Source organism: Macaca nemestrina, chromosome 5, assembly GCF_043159975.1.
Source record: "Macaca nemestrina isolate mMacNem1 chromosome 5, mMacNem.hap1, whole genome shotgun sequence".
Lineage (NCBI taxonomy): Eukaryota > Metazoa > Chordata > Mammalia > Primates > Cercopithecidae > Macaca > Macaca nemestrina.
The window spans coordinates 144,622,528-144,646,597 of record NC_092129.1 but is presented as its reverse complement, the minus strand read 5'-3'; the positions used below and the strand labels follow the sequence as shown (position 1 = coordinate 144,646,597).

The 24,070-nt window shown below is 41.0% G+C and overlaps 1 protein-coding gene across 5 annotated transcripts in view; it reads left to right on the top strand.

Moving 5' to 3' along the window:
- Positions 1 to 24,070, top strand: part of LOC105474551 (zinc finger AN1-type containing 3) — a 335,383-nt gene that overhangs the window by 281,189 nt on the left and 30,124 nt on the right. For all 5 annotated transcript variants that reach the window (XM_071096015.1, XM_011729335.2, XM_071096012.1 and 2 more), the window contains one exon: positions 17,456 to 17,623. In XM_071096015.1, coding sequence (XP_070952116.1) covers positions 17,456 to 17,623 — 168 coding nt within the window. The remainder of the gene's footprint in view (positions 1 to 17,455; positions 17,624 to 24,070) is intronic.

The following is a 24,070-nucleotide window of genomic DNA, read 5'->3' as shown; positions in this document are numbered from 1 at the left end:
CTAATTTTTTTTTTAATTTTTAGTAGAGACGGGGGTTTCACTGTGTTAGCCAGGATGGTCTCGATTTCCTGACCTCATGATCCGCCCGCCTTGGCCTCCCAAAGTGCTAGGATTACAGGCATGAGCCACCACGCCCAGGCCAGTATTGCCTATCTTAAACACAGTTAAAGTAAGTTCTCACTTAACATTGTTAATTGGTTATTGGAAACTGTGACTTTAATACATACATAAATACATATATATGGTTTTTGGTTTTGGTTTTGATAGAGATGGGGTTGCTCGGGCTAGTTTCAAACTCCTGATCTGGGCCTTGGAAGTTAAATATTTCTGTATGTATTGGTGGAAAGTAATTCTTGCAGATTTCACAAGCTTGCCTTTTAAAAACATAAATACTTCTATTTCCTGAGGTCTCTAAGCTTTTATACTTATAACTGAGAACTCCTTTCTAGGGCACATCACAATTTAGGGGCCACAGAGAGTTAATAGTTTCTTGTGATTAAAATCTGGGTAAGAAAGACTGGCTGTTGCATCCAAACCAACAACATGAGAAGATGCTTTAGCCAATAAATTCACTGGTTTATGATTAAAAATCAGGCAGTTTAACCTTGGAGGCATTTTTGTCTTGGAGGGCTTAATACTGTGCTTAGTTATCTGAACAGCCAAGTGCCTCTGTGGGTTCAGTTAACCGGCCTCCCACTCTGTATGTATAATTATTTAGTGCATACACATACTCTGCCGTAAAAGCTTACTTGGCCTTATGCGCCCCGTCATTCTGAGTTCTCTGTTTCATTACCAGTATCCACACACAGAGTTTCAGAAAGCCATTACCAAATAGCAGAACCATAACTCAGAATTTTAAATAAACTACACCTCTGTTAGCTCAATAGGACAGGGGAATTAGTTACATGCTATGCATTTCCCACACCCATCCACCCTTTCAAAACTTACTAAAACTGTATACATATATAAGCAAGAAAATAGGGCATTTAACTCAGATTGTGTTAATTTTTCTGTTACTTTAGCAAGGGGTAAAGAAAAAGACTATAGCAGACAATCTTTAAAATTTTTACCTTGAATATGGGTGCCAAGGTATATATGTATTTATTTGAAAAATGTACTGGTTGCTGCTGCTTTTTTTCTAGAGGAACTCTCTTCAAAGATAATGTTATTACATTACAGCTTGAATTATGTGTCCAAATATGCAGATGGCTTTTAAAAGAAAGCTGTATGCAGGGAGAGAACTCATGTAGTACCATTTTGAATGAGAGGTGTTAGCTGTAGCAGAATTGTTTTCCAGCTTGGCATTAACTGATAGTTCCTGTAACTGACAAGATTCAGCTCCACTTTTTCCTTGGCATCCTGTTGATAAACCTGTTTCTTTTTTTCTTTTTTTTGAGACGGAGTCTCACTCTGTCGCCAGTCGCCAGGCTGGAGTGTAGTGGCATGACCTCGGCTCACTGCAACCTCCGCCTCCCAGGTTCAAGTGATGCTTCTGCCTCAACCTCCCAAATAGCTGGGACTACAAGCGCACCCTACCACGCCAAGCTAGTTTTTGTATTTTTAGTAGAGACGGAGTTTCACCATGTTGGCCAGGATGGTCTCAATCTCTTGACCTCGTGATCTGTCTGCCTCGGCCTCCCAAAGTTTTGGAATTACAGGCGTGAGCCACCACGCCCAGCCGATAAACCTATTTCTAGAAGATTAAAATCGTATCTTAAGGTCTTGGTCATCATCCTTCCTAGAATAGCCATTGCAGTAATTAATGCAATGAAAAATAAGTTCATATTGGTGTTGGAGGAAGTAAGGACCAAGAGATGACAAGTGAAAGTCTGTGAGTAATCACTGAAGTGTAACTACAGGTAAGTTTTGACTTCACTGCAAACCAGGAGAAGCATGAGTTCTGACCCTACTGTTGATTACCAACTACAGCCATGTTGTCATGTACTTTCCCATCAGACCTAAGCAGTGTCAGCATTTCTGGGAAAGAATTCAGTAGGCACTCTAGCCACTTATCTCTAAGGATAGCTGCTCTGGAATATAGTTAGGGATTTTTCTTCTTTTAACATAATTTCAGACTTTAGAAGTTATAAGAATATTTCCTAAAATTCTTAGGTACCCCCCCAACCCAGATTTTCCTAATGTTAACATTTTATCACATTGGCCTTATCCCTTTCCCTCTTTGTGTCTGTCTGTATACATGTATGTATGTGTATTATATCCATATCCCTGACCATTTGAGTAAGTTGCAGACATGACACCCTTTTATACCAAAACTTCAGTGTGTAATTCTTAAAATTAGGGAATTATTTTACATAGCTACAGTATAATTGTCAGAATTGCAAACTTAACACTGATATATAGTTGATTTTTAATATGGTGGATCACAATGGTGGCCATCTTGATAAATAATAATTCTTTTAGTGAAGATAGTTGAATTGAGGTTACATTGTTAGATAGTTGCTTCTCTCATGGTTCAAATACATACTAAAGACAATTTTCATAATAATGGTTTTTATGCAGAATTCCTTGCTTCTGATTTTTCAGCATCTCATCTGGGCACTCTTTGTCATAATATACCAGAAGAAATCTAACTTTTGGTTCATTTAGCATCATATCACATGAGGTGCTGAAGTTATTTATAAGCTTAAGGATTTGTCTTGAAAGCAGTGAGTCAAAAGACTAAATTTTACCAAGGTGGGCAGATCACATGAGGTCAGGAGTTCAAAACCAGCCTGGCCAACATGGTGAAACCCCATATCTACTAAAAATAACAAAAATTACCCAGGCATGGTGGCAGGCACCTATAATCCTAGCTACTTGGGAGGCTGAGGCAGGAAAATTGCTTGAACCTGGGAGGCGGAGGTTGCAGTGAGCCGAGATCGTGCCACTGCACTCCGGCCTGGCAACAGAGCAAGACTCCCTCTCAAAAAAAACAAAAAAACAAAAAAACAAAAAAAAAAACACCTAAATTTTGGGTGAAAGAAACTAAATGATAGGTAGGGAGAGGAACTGAATTAAGCTGATGCTAAAAATAGTTTAAAAACAAATCAGCTATTTAATTTTAGCATCTACTCAGTTATGCATTCAGGCTGAGTTTTTTAAACAGCAAAATATAAACGTTCAAACATTTCCCCCTTACATTAAACCTGGAGCACATCCCACAGGATGACAGTCTCTCACTGCTAGATTGCCATCATTAGCAGCTTGTCCTGTTCCAGAAATCATCTTTCTCCTTTCTTCTTTCTTCTTCCTTCTCATCTTCTTCCTCCTTCTTCTCCTCTTTCTCCTCCTCCTCCTCCTCCTCCTTCATCTTCTTCATTCTTCATCTTCATATTATTGTTGAGTGCCAGTAGAGTACTGAACATAGCTGATTCTGCCCCCACCCAGAAAGCTTGCGTTATAAATCAGACAGGCAAAACATTTGGAAGATCAGAAACACCCACGAGTAGGGTACTTAGGCTTCATAAGGGTGGGATAATTTACATGGGAATATCTTGACTTTTTGTCTGTATGTATGTTTTTAATAAAAATTCAGAAAATTTACTTTAATTAGTGTCTCATTCATCTTTACCCATTTCCCCACCTCACCCCTACACTCAGTGTTTCTCCATAAAGGAAATCTATTTTCAGTCTTTTTTGCAAAGGACCCGAGGCCAGATTAGGTTAACCCCTGGGAAAGTCATCTATACTTAGAGACCAACGTGTTGGGGTACAACATTATTTGAAGACTTCTGGCCTGTCTCTTCCCTCCAGACCTGTCCAAATATAAGTCAACAGTAGGAGGAAGTGGCCACAGTTACAGGTACTGTCCAGCTGCCCAAAAGTTGTATAATTTTATAAGGCAGAATTTAAATACCTCTAGGCTTCATGTAACTAGAGAGTAGGCAGGAGACTTACTCTGTATTTTTAGAAAGTTTAACTTTTTTGTTTATTTTTTTGAGGCAGAATCTTGCTCTGTCCCCCAGGCTGGAATGCAGTGGTATGATCTCGGCTCACTGCAACCTCCGTCTCCTGGGTTCCAGCAGTTCTCCTGCCTCAGCCTCCAGAGTAGCTGGGACTACAGGCATGTGCCATCATGTCCGGCTAATTTTTGTATTTTTAGTAGAAATTGGGTTTCACCATGTTGGCCTGTCTGGTCTCAAACTCCTGACCCCAGGCTATCCACCTGCTGCAGCTTCCCAAAGTGCTGGGATTACAGGCATGAGCCACTGCACCCGACTGGAAGTTTAACATCTAAATGAATGTTCTAAGAAAATGAAAACAGTATTGCCCATCTTAGACACAGTTACAGTAAGTCCTCACTTAATGTTGTTGATTGATTCTTGGAAACTGCGACTTTAAGGGAAATGACAGCAGGTCCTTAGATAACATCATTTGGTTATGACGTTATGAGAAAAAATGTTGGCTTTGTTATATGTTGTTTTCCTTAAAGTCACAGTTTCTAAGAGCCTGTCAGCAACATTGAGAACTAAACTGTATGTGAAAATAAATCTGGAGATATATATACTTCATGGACTTCTCAAGTTTCTCTTTCGGCAGATGAAAAATCTTGGCTGATTTTGCTTTTCTGATAAATACTGGAAAAGATAGTAGAACTGAAGTTCTGTCTAGTCTTAACACTGTAAAAATCTTTGCATTCTCATGGTCATAGACTGACTTGTGGCCAAGGAGCAGATTAAAATTAAGGGACTTGGGCATGTGGACTTTGAGAAGTAGATTTTTCTGTTAGGTTTTTCAGGTTTGCCTTACCTTAGAGTACTACCTTATTCGGTACTCCACTGATGCTATAAATGTAGTATGTTTAAACGTCAATGCATTGTAACGTTGAATTCCAAAATGTCCAAGCATGTTATAAAAAGGAAAGGTTATCTATTGAGGATCTTTTGTCAGTTACAATGAGAACTGAAAAATTGATGAGAAAAAAGTAATACAGTTGGACAGGCAGGAGAGGTCTTGCTAATATGGAGAAGCTAAAACAAGGAAATGGTGCTAGGCTACGTATCAGCCACAAAGAATGACTGCTGTTTTGCTAGCCTGACAGGTTCCACTGACCAGACACTTCTTTGAGGAATTTAGCTCCTGGTAATGCCCTTTCAGTAATTAGTGCAGTGGAAATGGCACTTAACAAGCAGGGATGGTGGCTGCAGTTTTTCAGATGAACCCATCCTCATCTGTGCCTTTTTGGTAAAGAGACCTCGCATATGAGCTGTAGGAATACTCTCAGGGTGGTTGAGAAGAGGAAGCTTTGACTTCTGTCTGTGGGGCCTATATAAAGCTGAGACAACATGTTTTGCCTTATCTGATTATTAAAAGCAATAAAATTTCAAATGAAAATATCTAGGTTTTCTTGTGCTAATGGTGAGAAATTTTTTTTGTATCCTACAAGTAATCAGTAAAGAAACTTTTGTGGATGAAGTCTTTAAAAATAACATGCAAGTATGTAAATCCAAGATTAAGCCTAAGATATGACTAGTGGAATGATGTTGTATGTCAGAAAAGAAAATAATGAATAACTTAAGTACTATGACTACAATCCACAGAAATCCAGAGAGTTAGCAGGAGTGGAAAGAAAATCATATGAGAAGTCTTATAAATCATATTCTAAGAGCAGAGGGCAAGTAGAATTATTCAGCAGAGAAATATCCTAGATAAATTGATAATCATATTTGGACAAGAGGATTTTATGAAATCGAGGAGCTTGTTTTCATTCCTTTATTTGCCCCAGGATCTGTCCCCTGCCCTCATCTTGGAGACAGCTGGGTCTTTGTATATGCAGAAAGTAGCAGAAACTTGTCTTCGTAATAAGGTACTCTGATGGGAAAGCAGAAGTAGCATGTTTAAGTGTAGCAACTGTTGGAGACAGGATATATAGTAGTTAAGAGCAAGGACTCTAGGCCAGGCTACTCTTCACTTACTAGCTCTGTGACTATGGGCAGTTCACTTAACCAGTGCCTCAGTTTCCTCATCTGTGAAATGCAGGTAGTAGCTACCTCATAGCCTTGTTATAACACCAAAATGAGTTAATATATGTAAGAGCATTTAGAAAGTACTGATAAAGAATATGTGCTTTGTGTTAGTGGTCATTATTGCAGTTACTAGGAAGCTTAACTTTAAGGAATCCCTTTTGTCATATCCACCTTCCGTGATAAGTGGCCTTAAAAATAGGCTTGTACAAGTGCAGGCATGGTGGGTCATGCCTATACTCTCAGCTACTCCAGAAGCTGAGGGGAGGATCGCTTGAGCCCAAGAGTTTGAGGCTGCCGTGACCTGTGATCATGCCACTGCATTCCAGCTCAGGTAACAGAGTAAGACCCAGTCTATTAAAAAAAAATTTTTTTTAATGAGTTTGGACACATGGGTTATATACACACTGTATGATTCCATGTATATATTCACATATGTGACATTCTGGAAATGATAAAATTCTGGAAATGAAGAACAAATTAGTTTGTCCGAGGTTGCCAAGGATCAGTGGGGAAGGGAGGGAAGTAGACATGGCTATAAAGAGGCACTAAGAAGGATCCTTGTGGCGATGGGAATGTTGTGTGTCTTGATGGTGTCCATATCAGTATCTTGGTTGTGATGTTGTTCTAGAGTTCGGTGAGATGTTACCCTTGGGGAAAACTGGATGAAGAGGGTGTGGGATCTCTCTGTATTATTTCTTATAACTACATGGGAACCTATAGTTACCTCAAAATAAAACATTTAATAATAAAAAGAAAATGGGCTCGGAAGATTCCTAATAGAGAAAAATTGGCAGTGAAAGCCATGTGTATATCTGAACAGACTGACCAATATTAGGTAAATAAGGCAAATAAACATCACGGAAGGAAAACTGAGCTGACCATTGACATTTTAGTGAGATGTTCATGGGCCCCCAAGAAAAAAATGGAACCCTGTGGGTTCAGAGGGAGGGAGAAGACAGACAACAGCTTCATTTCCCTGAAAACCCATCAAACTGGTGTTCTCTAAGGGCCTTTGCTTCCCGTACTGTGAAATGTTCTATTTAATTGATGGTTTTTGGTAAAGAGAAGAAGGTAGATGAGTAGCAACTTAAATACAAATGACGTTCTTTTTTTTTTTTTTTTGAGACAGAGTTTCGCTCTTGTTGCCCAGGCTGGAGTGCAATGGTGCAATCTCGGGCTCACTGCAACCTCCACCTCCCAGGTTCAAGTGATTCTCCTGCCTCAGCCTCCCAAGTAGCTGGGATTATAGGCATGCACCACCATGCCTGGCTAACTTGGTATTTTTAGCAGAGATGGGGGGTCTCCATGTTGGCCAGGCTGGTCTCGAACTCCCGACCTCAGGTGATCTGCCTGCCTTGGCCTCCCAAAGTGCTTTCATTACAGGTGTGAGCCACCGTTCCTGGCCTACAAATGACATTCTTAAAGGCAGGCCTAAGAGAAAAAGAATATGGGGATGACAGGTATGAGCTAAAAATCATCTGTCTATATGCCTGTAAATATAGTAATTAAATCCAGGAGGTACCTTGTCTGACTTTTCTCTCATCTACTTCTTAAGCACCCCATCCGCCAGAGTTTATCACTTTTATTTTGTGTGTTTATAACACTCCCCTCATACCACTTACTATGGCCCTAGTTGTATTTGTGTGTGTGTATATATATATATGTGTATATCTTTTCTTCTGGATTGTGGCTCCCTTGAGGGGACAGCTCACTACTGTACTTTGTTTTGATTTGTTAGTTCAAAGCTCAGTGTCTGTTGCACAGTAGGCACTTAAGAAATAATGAATGAGATATTGACTGTTGTCATGGCCCTGGACAGAGTAGATGTTAATGTAGAAGCCTATATAAATTAAACAGATCAAAAAACTGGTAATATTATTGCACTGAATGAAATTGTGGTTATTTTTACAAATGAACATTCCTGGGCTTTTCTTTATGTTTTTTAGTCTGGCAAATTTTTTCCTTAGGTTTAAAATAAGAATTTTAGAGAATTGAGTAATGCAGCTATGAAGAGATGTCTTATAGCAACTACTGACAGTAGTGTGGTGTCAGTTAGGAGGTAAAGGGCCATCAGAAAAAGACAAGGAGACCATTGGAAAGGACATAATTGGAAGAATGACTTGTGTGGCCTGCTGGGTTCAATTCAGTCACAGAGAATGCCATCAGACTAAAACAAATCATGATTGAAAGCACTAGTAACAAGCTTATCTCTTAATGTTTGCGTAAGCATCTCCTCCTTGTCAAGGCACACATGAGCCATATTCTGATGTCCAGTATGTGAAGGAGGTGAAGTGGAGGCATTCTTCTCCCCAACTGCAAGGTGCAGTAGAAACTGGGTTGATTACACAGTGCCTGCCCTTCACCTTCTCTACTTGTGCCAGTCCTCCAGCCATGCCATGTGGGCTTGTCAGGTGCCTAATGGAAATTTTACATTTCTGGTTCTGAATATGTAACAGAGAAGGTATGCAATTAAATATTCCCTTCCTGCCAGGCACAGTGACTCACACCTGTAATCCCAGCACTTTGGGAGGCCAAGGTGGGCAGATTGTTTCAGGCCAGGAGTTTGAGACCAGCCTGGGCAACATGGCAAAACTCTGTCTCTACGAAAAATACAAAAAATTAGCCAGGCATGGTGCCTCACGCCTGTAGTCCCAGCTGCTCAAGAGGCTGAGGCAGGAAGATCACTTGAGCCCTGGAGGTTAAGTCTACAGTGACCCGTGATTGTGCCACTGCACTCTAGCCTGAATGAATAAGTAAATAACCACCTCCTTAAAAGTTACAGGATACCATTGATTGCTTGATTGATTGATGAGAGGAAAGAAAGAATAAATCTAGGTGGTGGTACATTCCACAGGAAAACTGAGAAGGATTGTAAAAAAAAAAAAAAAAAAAAGCTTATATTATTTGAATGAATGAACAAATAGTTTGAGGGACATACTGTTGTAAGTTAAAAGAGATTTCGACGTAAGAGCCAAATGTAACACATGAAACTTGATTGGACATGCCTTTAAAAACAATGAGGGTATTTCACTATACACCGAATATTAAATATTGTGTGACACTGGGGCATTCTTAATATTCTTAGGTATGATATTTTGGTCATGTAAAGAAATGCCCTTATTATTAGATATCTATGTATTCCAGGATGAAGTATTTTGATGTATGTAGCTTATTTTCAGACAGTTCTGGGAGGAAGAAAGTATAAATATGGAGGGGCGAGTGTATTAGGATTCTTCAGAGGGACAGAACCAATAGGATATATATATTTATAAAAGAGAGTTTATTAGGGAGAATTGGCTCACATGATTATAAGGGGAAGTTCCATGATAAGCCTTCCATACACTGGGGAAGAGAGAAGCCGACAGTGGCTCAGTTCAAGTCTGAAAGCCTCAACACAAGGGAAGCTGACAGTACACCCTTTAGTCTGTAGCTGAGCTTGAGTCCCTGGGAAGCCGCTGGTGCACCTCCAGAGTCTAGAGGCTGAAGATCCTGGAATCTGATGTCCAAGGACAGGTGGACAGAAGCAAGCATCTGGCGCGGACCAGAAGACCAGCAAACAGACTTGTCCTACCTTCTTCCTCCTGCTGTGTTCTGGCTGTGCTGGCAGCTGATTGGATGGTGCCTACCCACATTGAGGGTGGATCTTCCTCTCCCATTCCACCAACTTAAACGTCAGTTTCCTCTGGCAGACACACCCAGACACATCCAGAAACAATACTTTATTAGCCATATAGGCATCCCTCAGTCCAATCAAGTTGACATCTAGTATTAACTATTAAAGTCAAGTTAAAGGAATGGGATAAAACATTAATTGTTGAATCTGAATGGAGTGTACACAGGCGCTTAGTGTATTATTCATTCACCTTTTCTGTGTTTGAAATTTTTAAAATAAAAAGTTGGGTAAAGGCTAAATGCATTTTTCCTACAGCTGGCAACAAACCAAGGATGTTCTTTCTCAACACTCATATTCAGCATCATACCAGAAGGACTAGGCAGCACAGGCAAGAAAAAAAAATAGAAGGCATACAGATTAGAAAGAAGAGTTAGAGGAAAAACCTTGCCCTCGAAAACTGTTGGACTTGCTGCCATGACTTTTTTTTTTTTTTTTTTTGAGACAGAGTCTCGCTCTATTGCCTAGGTTAGGGTGCAGTGGCGCAATCTTGGCTCACTGTAACCTCCACCTCCCAGGTTCAAGCAATTCTCCTGCCTCAACCTGCTGAGTAGCTGGGACTACAGAGTATGTGCCACTATGCCCAGCTAATTTTTTTATTTTTAGTAGAGACGGGGTTTCACCATGTTGATTGGCCAGGATGATCTTGATCTCTTGACTTCGTGATCCACCCACCTCGGCCTCCCAAAGTGCTGGGATTACAGGCATGAGCCACCGCGCCCAGCCTGCTATGACTTTCATTTAAGATTGTTCGATTTGATGGAGAGCTGCTCCCCCATGGCCCATTAGCTTCTCCTGCTTGATCTTTTGATGAATTCATAGTCACTTGTTTCTGGTATCATGATGTACCACCAAAATCAGCTTCCAGGTTCCTGTGCACCAGAAATGGGAAGGGAAGATGGGCTGTGAGGAAGTGAAAAACCTAATCTCAGTCTTAAAAACATACCTTTGGGGTTTGTGGGTACTCATCTCTTGAAGGGCATATGATAATTTTATCATGACTCCTGACTTCTGTGTGTTCTGCTGCTCTTTAAGCTGTCTTCCAGTCAAAAACGTCTCCACAGAAGCAGCTTCTGCATTGCTATCTGGAGGACCAAAATCTGGTAGATGATAAGAGTTGGCCCCAAGAAGATTTCTGATGCCGTATGTTTTTTGAGCATACTAAGGATAAAGACCTCAAAGCTCAGGTGTACTCCCAAGATGGTCAGCCTTCCTGATCAGCCATTCCAGATCTCCCAATCTTGTGTTCCCAGGAGGAGAAGGAGACTAATGCTTAGGAATTATACTGCCTGGCAGTTTGTGAACAACTGACTTTTTAAATGTTTATGATCTAGGACATGGCATACTAGGAGTATTTCAAGCTAGATTCATCTCCATATCGAATGAAGATGGTGGCATTCTCCACAAAATTTTAATAATCAGCCTCTTGAACCTCATTCTCTGTCCACACAATGGCTTTTCAACAGATGTGTTACCCCACAATTATTTTAGAGTCATTAGGAACATTAAGAAAGGAAGGGAAATTTTCAGTCAAACGAGGTGGGAAAATTTTTTTAATGGGTAGCAAGGTGTTTTCTCTCTTAAAGTCTTTCGTGGCACACAGAGTAGAATGTCAGGAGAATATGAATCTAATCCCAGCATATACCCTGAAAGCAAAGCATGAGGGGAAACACAGAGAGAAAGTACCTTTAAAACAAGTTTTTTTCAAGCCTCTTTTATCAGTTTTTCCAGTGAGAGTGTGGTATTTTTCGTGGACAAAGGTTTTACCAGCTTAACAGCAGTGATGTGTGAGGGTTTGTTAATTATTGCTCTTACTGATGTTTGCACAGGCTGTTGGGATCATAAATGTCAATCTGTCAGGAGACTGTGATAGGTTCCAAAAAAACTGATTGAGTACCTCAAAAGCTGTCATAGAGCCTGAGATTAAACAGATATGTCTTTCGTAGAAGTAAGGGAAGGTGTGGGTGAAGGGAATAGCAGAAGGCTTTCTTCTCTTTGTTGCCACATTGCTTCTCCCACTCTCCTATTCTGTATTGTGAGTGTTGGCTTGTACAGAGGCCTAAGAGCCTGCCTGCCTGAGATGTCAGGAAGCCACAGCCGTGGTTAGTGCACGGGGTGTGTGCAGGCTGCCAGCTGCAGGGTGACAGGAGATTAAGAGAGATTGAGATTCAGCTTTGACAGGCCTGACACAATTTATTTGGAAATTTTCAGGAGAGAACATGAGTAATAAAGACAAGAACAGTGACAGTAAGGAACAAATGTGAATTTCTGCCAGAGACAAAACAGAATTTTAAAAGAAGTGGCTGTTTGTTGTCTCCAGTTAAGCTTTCCAGTTAAACTGTGTTCCTAATTGAAAGTCTTACCACTACTTTCTGAGATTGGCTAGGAAAGTACAATTAGAAGAATTCCTCTCTTCAGAAGATTCCATATATTTAAAATCACTGTACAGCCAGCCTACCATATCCATGAGTTCCACATCTGTGGATTCAACCAACCATAGACTGAAAATATTTGGGAAAAAATGGATGATTGTTTCATACTGAACATGTAGATTTGTTTGTTATTATTCCCTAAATAACACAGTATAACAACTATTTACATAGTGTTTATATTGTATTAGGGATTATAAGTAATCTAGAGAAGATTAAAGTACAGTTGACCCTTGAACAACATGGGTTTCAATTGTGCAGGTGGGTCCACTATGCGCAGATCTCCTTCTGCCTCTGCCATCCCAGAAACTGCAAGACCAGCCCCCCACTCCTCCTTCGTTTCCTCCTCCTCAGCTACTCAGCGTGAAGACCACAAGGATGAAGACTTTAATGATCCACTTTCACTTAAGAGAAACTGTGTTTTCTCTTCCATATGGTTTTCTTAATATTTTTTCTTCCTGTAGCTTACTTTATTGTAAGAATACAGTATGTAATACATAAAACATGCAAAATATGTGTTAATTGTCTGTGTGTTATCAGTGAGACTTCCGGTCAGCAGGAGGCCATTACTAGCTAAGTTTTGAGAGAGGCAGAAGTTACATGAAAATTTTCAACTGTAATGGGGAGTCAGCACCCCAAACCCCATGTTGTTCAAGGGTCAGCTGTATACAGGAGGATTATGTAGCTTATATGCAAATACTATGCCATTTTATATAAGCATCTTGAGCATTTGTGGAATTTGGTATCCTTGAAGGGTCCTGGACCCATCTCCCTTAGATACCGAGAGACAGACTGTGCAGTACTTGTCTCTCTGTCGAAAATTAAGCAGCAGTTACTTTCAAACCAAGGAAACTAAATAGGCAAAATCCTTCTTAAGATTTTCCTTCCTTATTTAATCACATTATGATTCTTGATCAGACTTTACTTTGACTAGTTCTGATGTGATATCTTTCTCATTCTATTAAACATTGGCAGAGAAAGCAGGGGTCTGGTGACTACCAAGAAGTGTGAACCTGGAATGGGGGAGTGGCCGCTCTCCATGGGTATATCCACACTAGATTATGTTCTCAAGAAGAAGCATACTGGAAAAAAAAGAATCTGCTTTGTTGGCCCTTTATGAAGGACCTTAATTAGAAGTCACTGTTAACTCCTGGGGTGGGAATGGTTTCCAGCTTGGCACGGGAGTTCCTCCTGCTGCTAATGAGCATACTCCTTGCAAGGACTCGCTTCTTCTGACAGTTAAAGCTGCATGTAAGAGTTATTTCTCTTCACCTCTCTCTCCACATTTAACTGTTACTGCCCAAGTTCAGAGTAGGCAAGTAGACTGTTAGGTGTTTTCAGGAAATTGGCAGTGCCTCAGGGTAACAAGCAATGATACTTGTGAGCAAAAGTAAATCATTAAAGTTTAATTTATTCAAATATGGGCAGTAGATGATTCCTTTTATGTCAGCCATGTTTGGATCTTTTTTTTTTCCTTCCTGGTAGTCTTTTTCTAATTGACCTAAAACTTATAAATAAATAGTTGAATTATTTAATTCATTATCATGTCATTAGAACCCCTGCCCTGGACATCTGTTTCTCTTATTTAAGCAGCTCGCCCCATGGCACGAAGGTTTAGTTAACTAATTAGCAGAGGAAATGTAAATTTCTTATGCAAGGAGGATGATTCTATAGATTACTATTTATTTCATTAGCTTCTCATCAAAAGTTGACTTGTGAGAAAATGCCAGAGAATGGTTTGCTTCTCCAAGAAATTACACAGACATAGTCACCTTCTTGGACAATAGCATGTGGAGGATAGTGAGCAGTTTGGAAAGCTTATTTACCCTCACTCTTTGTGGGAGGGAGCATTAGAGAGCATCTAACAGATCTTCATCTAGGGAAGAGTAAGTGGGGATATTCCAGAGCTTCAAAGGTGTGGATCTCTGACTAGCTGGAATAGTTCCTTGATTCTAAAACATAACACATTCTGTTAGACATTTTTTCTGCCTTGGTTTAGAATCATCTAGGACTGCTTCCTGGGGCCCAGACTTTCTATATACATGGATGCCTTTGGTCATAGACTTTACAGATGCTGGGATATTGATTGTCAGAGGACTGACTAGGGCTTAATGGTGTTCTTTTAGGATGACCAGTGTATCATACCAGAAGCTGTGGCAGCATCAGAAACCTCCTTTAGGATTCATTGTTCAAGAATATTCCATGCCTACTGCCTACCAGAAGAAATAACTCAGTGGTCATTTTATTAATGTGGAATAGATCAAGGAAAATCTCAGCATGGGACCATGTAGATATTCCTTAGTGTTGCTGTTGAATGCCTATTGGTCAGATAAGGTGGGGAATTAAGAGAAAAAGAGGTGAAAACTGCACAGGCCTCCTAACTTTGCAGGGCAGGGGTCGGGGGGACCCATCAAAGTGGGTTGTTTGGTGATGACTAACGATTGTGATTATGTAAATATGAATTCTATTTCTCAGCCATAGGACTCATACATTAAAAAAAAAAAAATTTCTTCACATATCTAACTCCCTTACTTATTTGGACATAGTTAGCTTATGGATAACATTGCCACACTCAAATTCTTTTTGTCTTTTCTTTATTTTTTCCCCCAGTTTCATTGACACAGTGAAATTAAATTGTCTTCTCCTTGCAGCAAAGGTTTGTTTTAGAAATGGAGGTGGGTGCTTTGCGAATGGACAACGTGTTTGACAGTTTGGGATAGATTCATGTAGAAAGAGCTCTAAATGTGAACTCTTCATTTTCAGACACAGAGGTGTGAAAGAAAGGGGCTCAGGGTCTGAGCAGTTCTCTGTTAGATTAGAGGTGTGCTGGCATTGTGCCAGGGCCCTCCAGATTTTAATCATATTAATAATGAAAAGGCTTCAGCTGCCTCCCCATCTTGTGCTGACACCTGCCTCCCAATGGGAGTAACTTCCTATAAGGATGCTTTGAATTTAGGACTTTGTCTCAGAAAAAAACATTTTTTGTTACAGTTTTTACTCTAGAATTTTCTCGTTACAAAAAAAAAAAAAAGGTCTAAATAGAGTTATTAATACAAATAGAGCCATTGCTGGTTTGTGTAAAAGGACATCCCCAGAGAGCAGTGTGGCTCATACAAGGTGAATTTCTTTCAGCTGACTGCTTTGTAATGATTTACATTTAAATTGTTGCTTGTTGCTCTTGTAGAAGAAGGGAGAGAGCCTGCCCTATCTGCGGCCACCTTAGTCACCACATTGACTGGGCCTAGGCCTAGACGGCTTTGCTCAGCAGAGCTGGGAAATAGGCTGAACTTGCTTTCGGTTGTTTTCATCAGAGGTCTTATTTAGTTGGTTTGTATTGGGGCAAAATGTCATGTAGGACTGGAAGAATTAAATGAGATGAAAAATGAAGTCTGTAGTTGCTAAGAATGGTGCAGGGCCTCCATATGCCAGTACAGCACAGCAGGGCTGGGCGACTATGAGCAAACTACCAGCATCACCATCAGGGTCCACTGAACAATCTTGGGTGAAGTGCAGCATCTTCCTCACACACAGGGAGGCTAGGAAAGGGCATACAGACAGCCTTCACTAAAATACATCCTACAGGCTGTGGCTTCTCACTAGACCCACTTTAAGTAGAACATTAGGACTGCCTAGGAGACAAATTCATTCATTCAAGAAATATTTATTGAGCATAGGCATGGAGGGAACATCAGTGAACAAAGCAGGTGAAATTTCCTGCCCTCTTGGAGTTTATTTTCTTTTAGGGCATAATGTTAAAGATAAGTGCTGTGGAGGAATAAAAGACAAGGAAACAGAGGAGGGGAAGTGCTAAGAATGGGGATTCAATGATCTAGAAGTGATGATCAGGGAAGAAGCCTTCAGTGAAAATGTGACTTTGCAAAATAAAATTTAAAAGAAAATGTGACATTGGAGCAAATATATAAAAGAGATATAAAAAATGGCATATGCAGGGCCTTCATATGCCATTACAGTGCAGCAGGGCTGGGGGACTGTGAGCAAACTACCATCGGGGGCCTGGGTGATAAAAGAGATAAGATCCCATGAAGATCTGGGTGAAGATTGTTTCAAATAGAGGGACAGAAGGTACAAAGTCCCACAGGTAGGGGACAATAAGGAGGCTAGTGTAGATAAGCAAAGGAAGGAAAGCAGCAGGAGCTGAGCGTGGGGCAAGTCATGCAGGGTATTCGACAGTCTAAGTATCTGGACTTTTACTCTGACAAGAGGAGCTATTAGAGGGTTTTGAGCAGGGAAGTAACATGATTCTAACTTGATTTTTGACAGAGTCACTTGTGTGCTATATGGAGAATAGATTGTAGAGACAATGGGGTGAGCAGAGAGACTAGTGAAGAGGCTCTTGTAGTAGGCTTGATGAGTTGGTAATGGCTTAGACCAAGGTGGGAGTGACAGAGGGGTGAGAAGGTGTGGCATCTGGATTATTTTGAGGCAGACTGTTTAGGAGACTCCCTTCTAGAGGTAATTTAGCACGAACAACTTTGGAACTTGGTAAGAGGTACGTCGTGGGTATGCAGGCAGCTATTTCAGGAGTACAGAGCCCCAGAGAGCTGCCCAGTTTGTTGAAGGCAAGAGTCATTTATAGCCTTGCCTGTGATAAGAACTTTATTGCATCTTAGTTACTTTTTTGAGGTTATATAAGACACAGTTGTCACAGAGTATACCCCATTTTGGCTCCACCTCAAGGTGGGGTGCCCAGTGCTGCTGCTGCACCACACCATAGTGGAGGTCATAGGGCAGCTTGCATGTGCACCAGCAGAGGTGCCCCTTCATTCATTCTGAATCAAATTGAACTACTTGTCAGTATTAGAACCTGACTTTTGTGTCTTTAAGAGTAGAAACATGAGTAATTTTACTATAAAAGATTACAGATCACTCATCAAACACTGGCTTTGGGAATGGAATTGTGAAAGCATAGTGATACAGAGATAACATTAGACATAGTCCCATCTTTAAAGAATTACAGTCTACTTGAGGACAAGCAAATACCCAAGAAAAGATACCTAACCAATACAGGCAGCATCTAGGTCGTCCCAGCAAGGGGATACAAAGACAGGACCCCATTTCTAGCTGGAATGGTCTCTTCATAGAATCTCAGCTTTTTTAAAAAAACAACAACATAGAACTGGTTTTCGTTGAGCCACCCGCACTCTCCTCTCCAGCTCAGGCCTAGCTTGTTAGAAGTCAGCACTAAAGGTACATGCTTGTCATGGTTTGTGCAATATAAACCAAGCAAGTCAGAACTGGCTCTCATGGGTCTGATTCCTTCCTGGACAAGGGCAGTAGCCCGGTCAGGAGAATGCCTGGAAATACATTAATCAACTGTGCTTGCCAGGCCAAGCACTAATCCTGATCCCCAAATATGTTGTTTTGGTCAGATTCACACTCTGAGAATGAGGCTTCACCAGTAAAACGGCCACGACTACTGGAGAATACGGAACGGTCCGAGGAAACCAGTCGATCTAAACAGAAGAGTCGACGTCGGTGCTTCCAGTGCCAAACCAAACTGGAGCTGGTGCAGCAGGAATTGGGATCGTGTCGCTGCGGTAAGCATCTCCCCCAGTGGCATGATGGAGACTATATCCCTTGGCCCAGCTTTGGGAATTAAGTGGCTGAAGTCTTTCGTTCTTCTGAGTACTGTAAGTTTGCTACAGTAGTGCCTGCGATGTAAGTTTGGGGCTTGAGAAATCAGGAGTACAGGATGTTTGCCTCTAAACACCCTTTATTCTCGTGCATGCAAAAAAGACAAAAACATCCCCCTGTTCTTATGCATCTCTCCTTAGAGCTACATCTCACCGCTTAGTGCTTTCAGCTTCCCCCCACCACTTACTACTCTGGTGTCTTCTCACGACGTCAGAAATTTACCAAACAAACAAAATTCCGGAGTATGTACCATAAAATTCAGATATTAAGTTAATTTTGAATGAACTTACTATTTATGGAAGACTTTTTTCTCCATCTCCCTGTTAAATTAAGCTTTGATTAGAAAGTTTCCTTTGAACCTTAGTTCATCTAGTCAGTTAATACCTTGAAATCGCCTTTTTTATTTTTATTTTTTTCTGGGCTGAATTCATCCTTCTGCCTCTGCCTCACAAAGTGCTGGGATTACAGGCATGAGCTACCATATACCCAGTCGGAAATAGCTTTACAATCACCTTTCCTTCTGTATTCTGTAGTGTAATACCTTTTAGAATTGCTGCACAGGGATGCCTACCTGCAGTGGAACAAAACTTAAGTCAGCCTTTTCTCTCTTCATGACCACATGTATCATGACACATAGGAATAAAATTGTGTAGCGGCATTATTTTAGGCTGATTTAGTTTCCTGTACTTTTGTTTATTCCCTGGTTTTAAAACATAATGTTATAAAATTGTTTGAGGACCAGTTCAGCTGTCATCAGGCTGACTGTGAGACCTGACTGTAGCCTCTGAGAATCCTATTTCTTTCTTTCTGAGAAGTGAACTTTAGAAGCCCCCTTTCACTTCTGGGACAGCCGAAGATATCCTACAAGTACTATTGCCGACAGTCAGGACTAAATAGTTCACTCAGCAGTTATAAAGTAATAGTCACTGGAAGTTTACCATCTCCTGAAGCGGCAGCCTCTGCTGCTACGGTTCCTCAATTATCTGCCCTATTGGAAATGGGAAGGAAGAGAGAGGATATTAGCTTTTCATAGAAACTAAGTCAGAACTCCTGTTCCTGTTATGACCAGATACCTGTTTGTTACACATTCTGGTGTATGTGTTACTCCACAAGATTAGAAGTGCATGTTCAACTGCAGAAACCGGAACCAGCATGGGGAGTCTTAAATGTTACCAGATAAGGTTTTTAGGGCATTTTGGTTATAGTACTAAGCATTTTTGGGAAACCGTAAAGAAGGTTAGGATAGGTGGTGGGAACAGAGGCTGACAGCAGTTTTCAGACTTCTGTGTGTTCATGCATACAGTATGGCCCAGGCAAGTTCAGAACCTTATTATTAGGCTATTTCGATCAACCCTGCCAGACAATTTTAAATTCTTGGTGACATAAGGCAGGTGTACTGTGGTTGGCTGAGGAAACTCTGGGCTCTGCTGGCTAACTAGCTTCACTTCACACTGAAGAGGCTGCCTCATCTTTTGTGATCTGCAGTTTCTTGCTTTGGTCTTCATGTGAACTCAGGGAATTTGAGCAGTTCAGTCTGTTACCAGTGTTGTGAGCCTACCTGGTCATTTTAGCTGTTGATTTTGTAACATAGGCCTTTGGTTGTCCCTCAGTTAGAATTGTGGGACGTTCCTGAACCGTCTGTTCTTGTTTCTTCCTTGAAAGTAACTAAATCCTGGGTATTACACAGGATTTGCCATAGCGGATCAAGCAATTGGTCTATCAAGTATGCTGTCTTGCCCCCGGCAGTGGCTAATGCTTCTTCTCCTTATCAGGCAAACAGGAGATTGCACAATTTAGCACTGAGATATAAAGATATTGTAACCAGGTCTCCCAGTTTACCCTTCAGCTTTGACACAAACTACCTAATTTCCTAAGGTCTTAGCATCCACCTGAAAAAAAAAAAAAACAGTAATACATGTTAGATGACTTCACATTCACCCAAGTAAAGCCCACATGTCTAATCTCTGGTAAATATAGATTACTCTGCCATATTCTTAACCTTTGTGGGCAGCAGGCTGAATTGCTAAATGCGTATTGGGTTTGTTGCAATATGCATCCTTTTTAAATGTTCTGACATGTAGTCTCTGGGCTTGTGCCCAATTCTGAGAGTCTACTTATAGGGAGATTTGACTTTTTCTGTTGGAGAAGAAAGCCCTGAGCTTTCTGAAGTCTCAACAAGATGTAACTTTCCTAGAGACAGCTGGGCATTCGATTTGACCCACTGAGAGTATTCCACTTATGTGCCCAGAAAAATTACTGAGTCAACTGCTACCCTTCAAAAGATAAGGACAACAATGGGAACATACCGTTAAAAAAGTCTGGGACTGTCTTTGACAAATAGCTCTTGTGTTCCTCCTGCCTGCTTGGATCTCTCTAGGAAAGGGTGAGTTGTACAGTTATTTCCTTGAGGATGCATGGATGTTGGAGAGATGTTTAACTGCCCTGAAAGGTTTTAGTAGGGGGATAACACGGTAATTTACTACTGAAAGTGAAGACTCAGGAAGGTAGTTTGAACTCAAACAGAACACTTCTTCACTGCAGAAAATCTTTTTATATATATATATTTGCAATCTTTTCTTCCATTTGCCTTCCATTCTGTACAGGTTATTAACTGCTGACAAGAAATTCACATCTCATAAATAATGCTTAAGAGCCATTGCTATATAAATTGAATGTGTTATGAATTGTGATGGGCCTTTTTGTAGCATTCGATGCCTAAAGCAGGAAGAACAGAGGATGTCATTTTCATTAATTTCTAATGAGGTGCCAATTAAAGGCAGGGAAGACCTCCAAAGGGAACAGTGGCCAAGCTCCCCTGAATCCTCTGCCCCAGGGCTGTCATCCAAACACTGCCAGTGAAGCCTTCTCTAAAAATTCCATTAAATTACAGTCTCATCGAGAGCACACACAGACACATTCAGCTTCCCTTTGATCTTCAAAAGAGCAATTTGTAAGGCGAGTTCTGAGCCTTCTTACATAGGGAACAGCTAGAGGTGATAGGAATTGTTAATTGCCAAGACACTCCATGGGCTTTCAATAAGGAGGAATTTTGAAGAGGAATTCTCCTCTGCCTCACTGTGACTAGATAACCTTTAAATCGACAATACCAAAGTAACACCCTTTTCTTGTGAAATCTTTCAGGGTGCCAATTAGAAAAGGCATGTGGTTGTGAGATTGGGATGATATCCTGCATCTTAGAGCATCTTCAGTAGTTTAACTTCTCAAGATAGAAAACAAGTACCTGAAAATGGATCTATTTGTTTCATTTTCTACCCAGTAGGCAAATTGATCAGCTCATTCTCATTGCTGGAGTCTTGTCTCCTGAATTGCCACCTAGAGGATGTTCTTCTGAAATCTGGCCATCTTCATCAAATCTGGGTCACAGCCACAAGAATGCCGTCTTCTCTGAGCAGATCTTGCATGATACACGTAGCTTGGCTTCCTTTTTTGGGGGTTGGGGGTAACAGAGTCGCCCAGGCTGGAGTGCAGTGGCGCGATCTCAGCTCACTGCACCCTCTGCCTCCCAGGTTCAAGCAATTCTCCTGCTTCCGCCTCCCGAGTAGCTGGGACTATAGGTGCACGCTGCCACGCCTGGCTAATTTTTTGTATTTTAGTAGAGACGGGGTTTCACCGTGTTGCCCAGGCTGGTCTTGAACTCCTGAGCTCAGGCAATCCACCTGCCTCGGCCTCCCAAAGTGTTAGGATTACAGGCATGAGCCACCACGCCTGGCCTTCGTGGCTCTTAATCACTGTGCAATGCTTGCTAGAACTGCAGAACTAATTTTTAAATACCAGTCGAAGAGTCTGTGTAAGTTTTAACATATTTTCAGTTGGTGGTGCATTAACAGACTAAGTGGATATGCTCCCTTTGGGGACAGTAGTGCTTTTATTAACCTCCCGAGTAATCTGACATCCTTTATTGTTTTCAAAATAAGTTTTCTATTCACTTTAGAAACCTGAAGTGATGTGTTAGCTGGGGCCTCTGGAGTAGTTGATCATCTCCAAGTGTCTCGGTGGTCATTACTGCCTTATCATTCACTGTCAAACCAAATTCATCAAGCATTTATTGAAATCTGAATATGTAGAAAGCATTTTTCTGTTAGGTTTTATGGGGAATATAGGAGCTAGAAATGCAGAATCTAAGAGCTTACAGTCTAGATCTGTGGTTTCAAACTTGAGTAGGGACCTGGTGTTGTGGCTCACACCTGTAATCCCAATACTTTAGGAGGCCAAGGTGGGAGAATCCCTTGAGGCCAGGAGTTCAAGACCAGCTTGTTGCCCATCTCTATTTTTTGTAGAGATGGGCAACATAGTAAAACCCTGTCTCTAGGAAAATTATTGCCAGGCAAGATGGTGCACACCTGTGGTCCCACCTACTTGGGAGGCCAAGGTGGGAGGATGGCTTTCAACCCAGGAGTTCGAGGCTGCAGTGAATCTTGGTCACACCACTGCACTGCAGCATGGGCGACAGAGAAAGACCATGTCTCTTAAAAACTGAAAAACAAAAACAAAACTTAAGCGAGCATCAGAATTTACCTGGAGAAAATGTTAAAACCACAGATTGTTGGGACCCACCCCCAGAGGTTCTGATTTGGTAGAACACATTCCCATGGAGTGTTTTCATAGCCTGTCTGTTTTTTATGATATTGACATTTTTAAAGAATACAACCCTCTATCCCTCCTCTCACCTATTTTTTAATAGAACACTCCTTATTTGGGGTTTTAATAGAACACTCCTTGTTCTGATATTTCTTCATAATTAGATTCAGGCTACGAATTCCCACCCAGTCTACTACATAAATAATCATGTGTCCTTCTCAGGGTTTTATGGGAGACACAGATGTCCATCAGCCCTCACTGTTGATGTTAATTTTGATACACCCACCTAGTCGAGGCATTCCCTGGTTGCTCCACTAGGTAGTTACTATTTTTCCCCTTGCACCTATAAAGCAGTCTGTGGGAAAACAGGTTTAAGACCAAGTAAATGCTCTGCTCCTCATGAAAAATTTCCCCTAGATTCATCATCCGTTGATGATTCTTGCCTAATCCAATCTCTGCTAGGAGGGTTGCAAAATGATGATTTACTAACTCTAGCACTCCCTCAGCATTTACTATTTGGCAGTCAGCATTCTTCTGAAAGTGAAGCCACCTCCTCTCCCCCATTTATTTATCTGTTACTGGTATGGACTCATGGGCTCTTATCTTTTTTTAATGGTTTATGATTTGTTACGGTACAGTTGTCCCCTGGTATCTGCAGGGAATTGGCTCCAGAGCCTCCCATGGATACCAAATTCAAGGATGCCTAAGTCCCTGATATAAAATGGTGTAGCATTGCACATAACCTGTGTACCTCCTCTCATATACTTTGTCATCTCTAGATTACCTATAATACCTAATGCAATGTAAATGCTATGTAAATTGTTACGTACTATGTTGTTTAGGGAATAATGACAAAAAGAAGAAATCTGTATGTGTCAGTGCAGACACAGCCATCATAGGCCTAACTACATTTTTGATCCGTGGTTGTTGAGTGCGGAACCCATGGATATGGACAACCAACTGGACTTAATTATTTTGATGCTCAAATTGTCCCGGATTTAGCCAGTGGAAGTTACTTTCTGCTTGCTCCTTTGCTCTTATGACATACTTCACATCTTTTTTCAGTGGTGGGGGGAGGGGTTGGGAACATTCCCTTATTCTTTGGCATAACAGCATGTGTCCCTAAATTTCCCCAATCCTGGAATCAGCCACTTCTCCACGGACCACCAAGGTGATTTTAATGTGCACTCAAGTAGGTATTTGCTGGACTTCCAAAAGGAAGGCAGACATACATAAAATAACTGACACCTGGAACAGCCTACCATAAGCATTTCTCAAGGTATAAGCCTATGTTATAGTGATATGGAGAGGGAGAGATTAATTCCAACTCAAGATTCTGGACAAGCTTTTACAATTGGGGCTTTAAAGGAAAGTTGGGACTCAGATATGGGAAATGAGGGGATGCTTGGGCAAAGCTGATGTTTAGGAGATGACCTCTGTTCAGCTGGCTGAAGTCTTGGGGTCAAATGAGGACAGACTGTTAGAAAGGGAGGAAAAGGATTCCAGATTCCAGGCTGAGGAGTTTGGATGTTAGTTTATAGTGAGAAGCTGTCAGTAGTTTTGAATACAATCAACATGATCTAATGACTTTTAGAAACATTCAACATGTTGGAAAGCCATGGAGGTTGTTGAATCTTTTTAAGGGAATGATCTAGAGAGAATGTGAACTGATTGAGTGAAAAGGAATGTGCATGTGTCACAACTGTTGCTGCCACTGCAGGGACTGCAAAGTGAACAGTGATATCCATAAG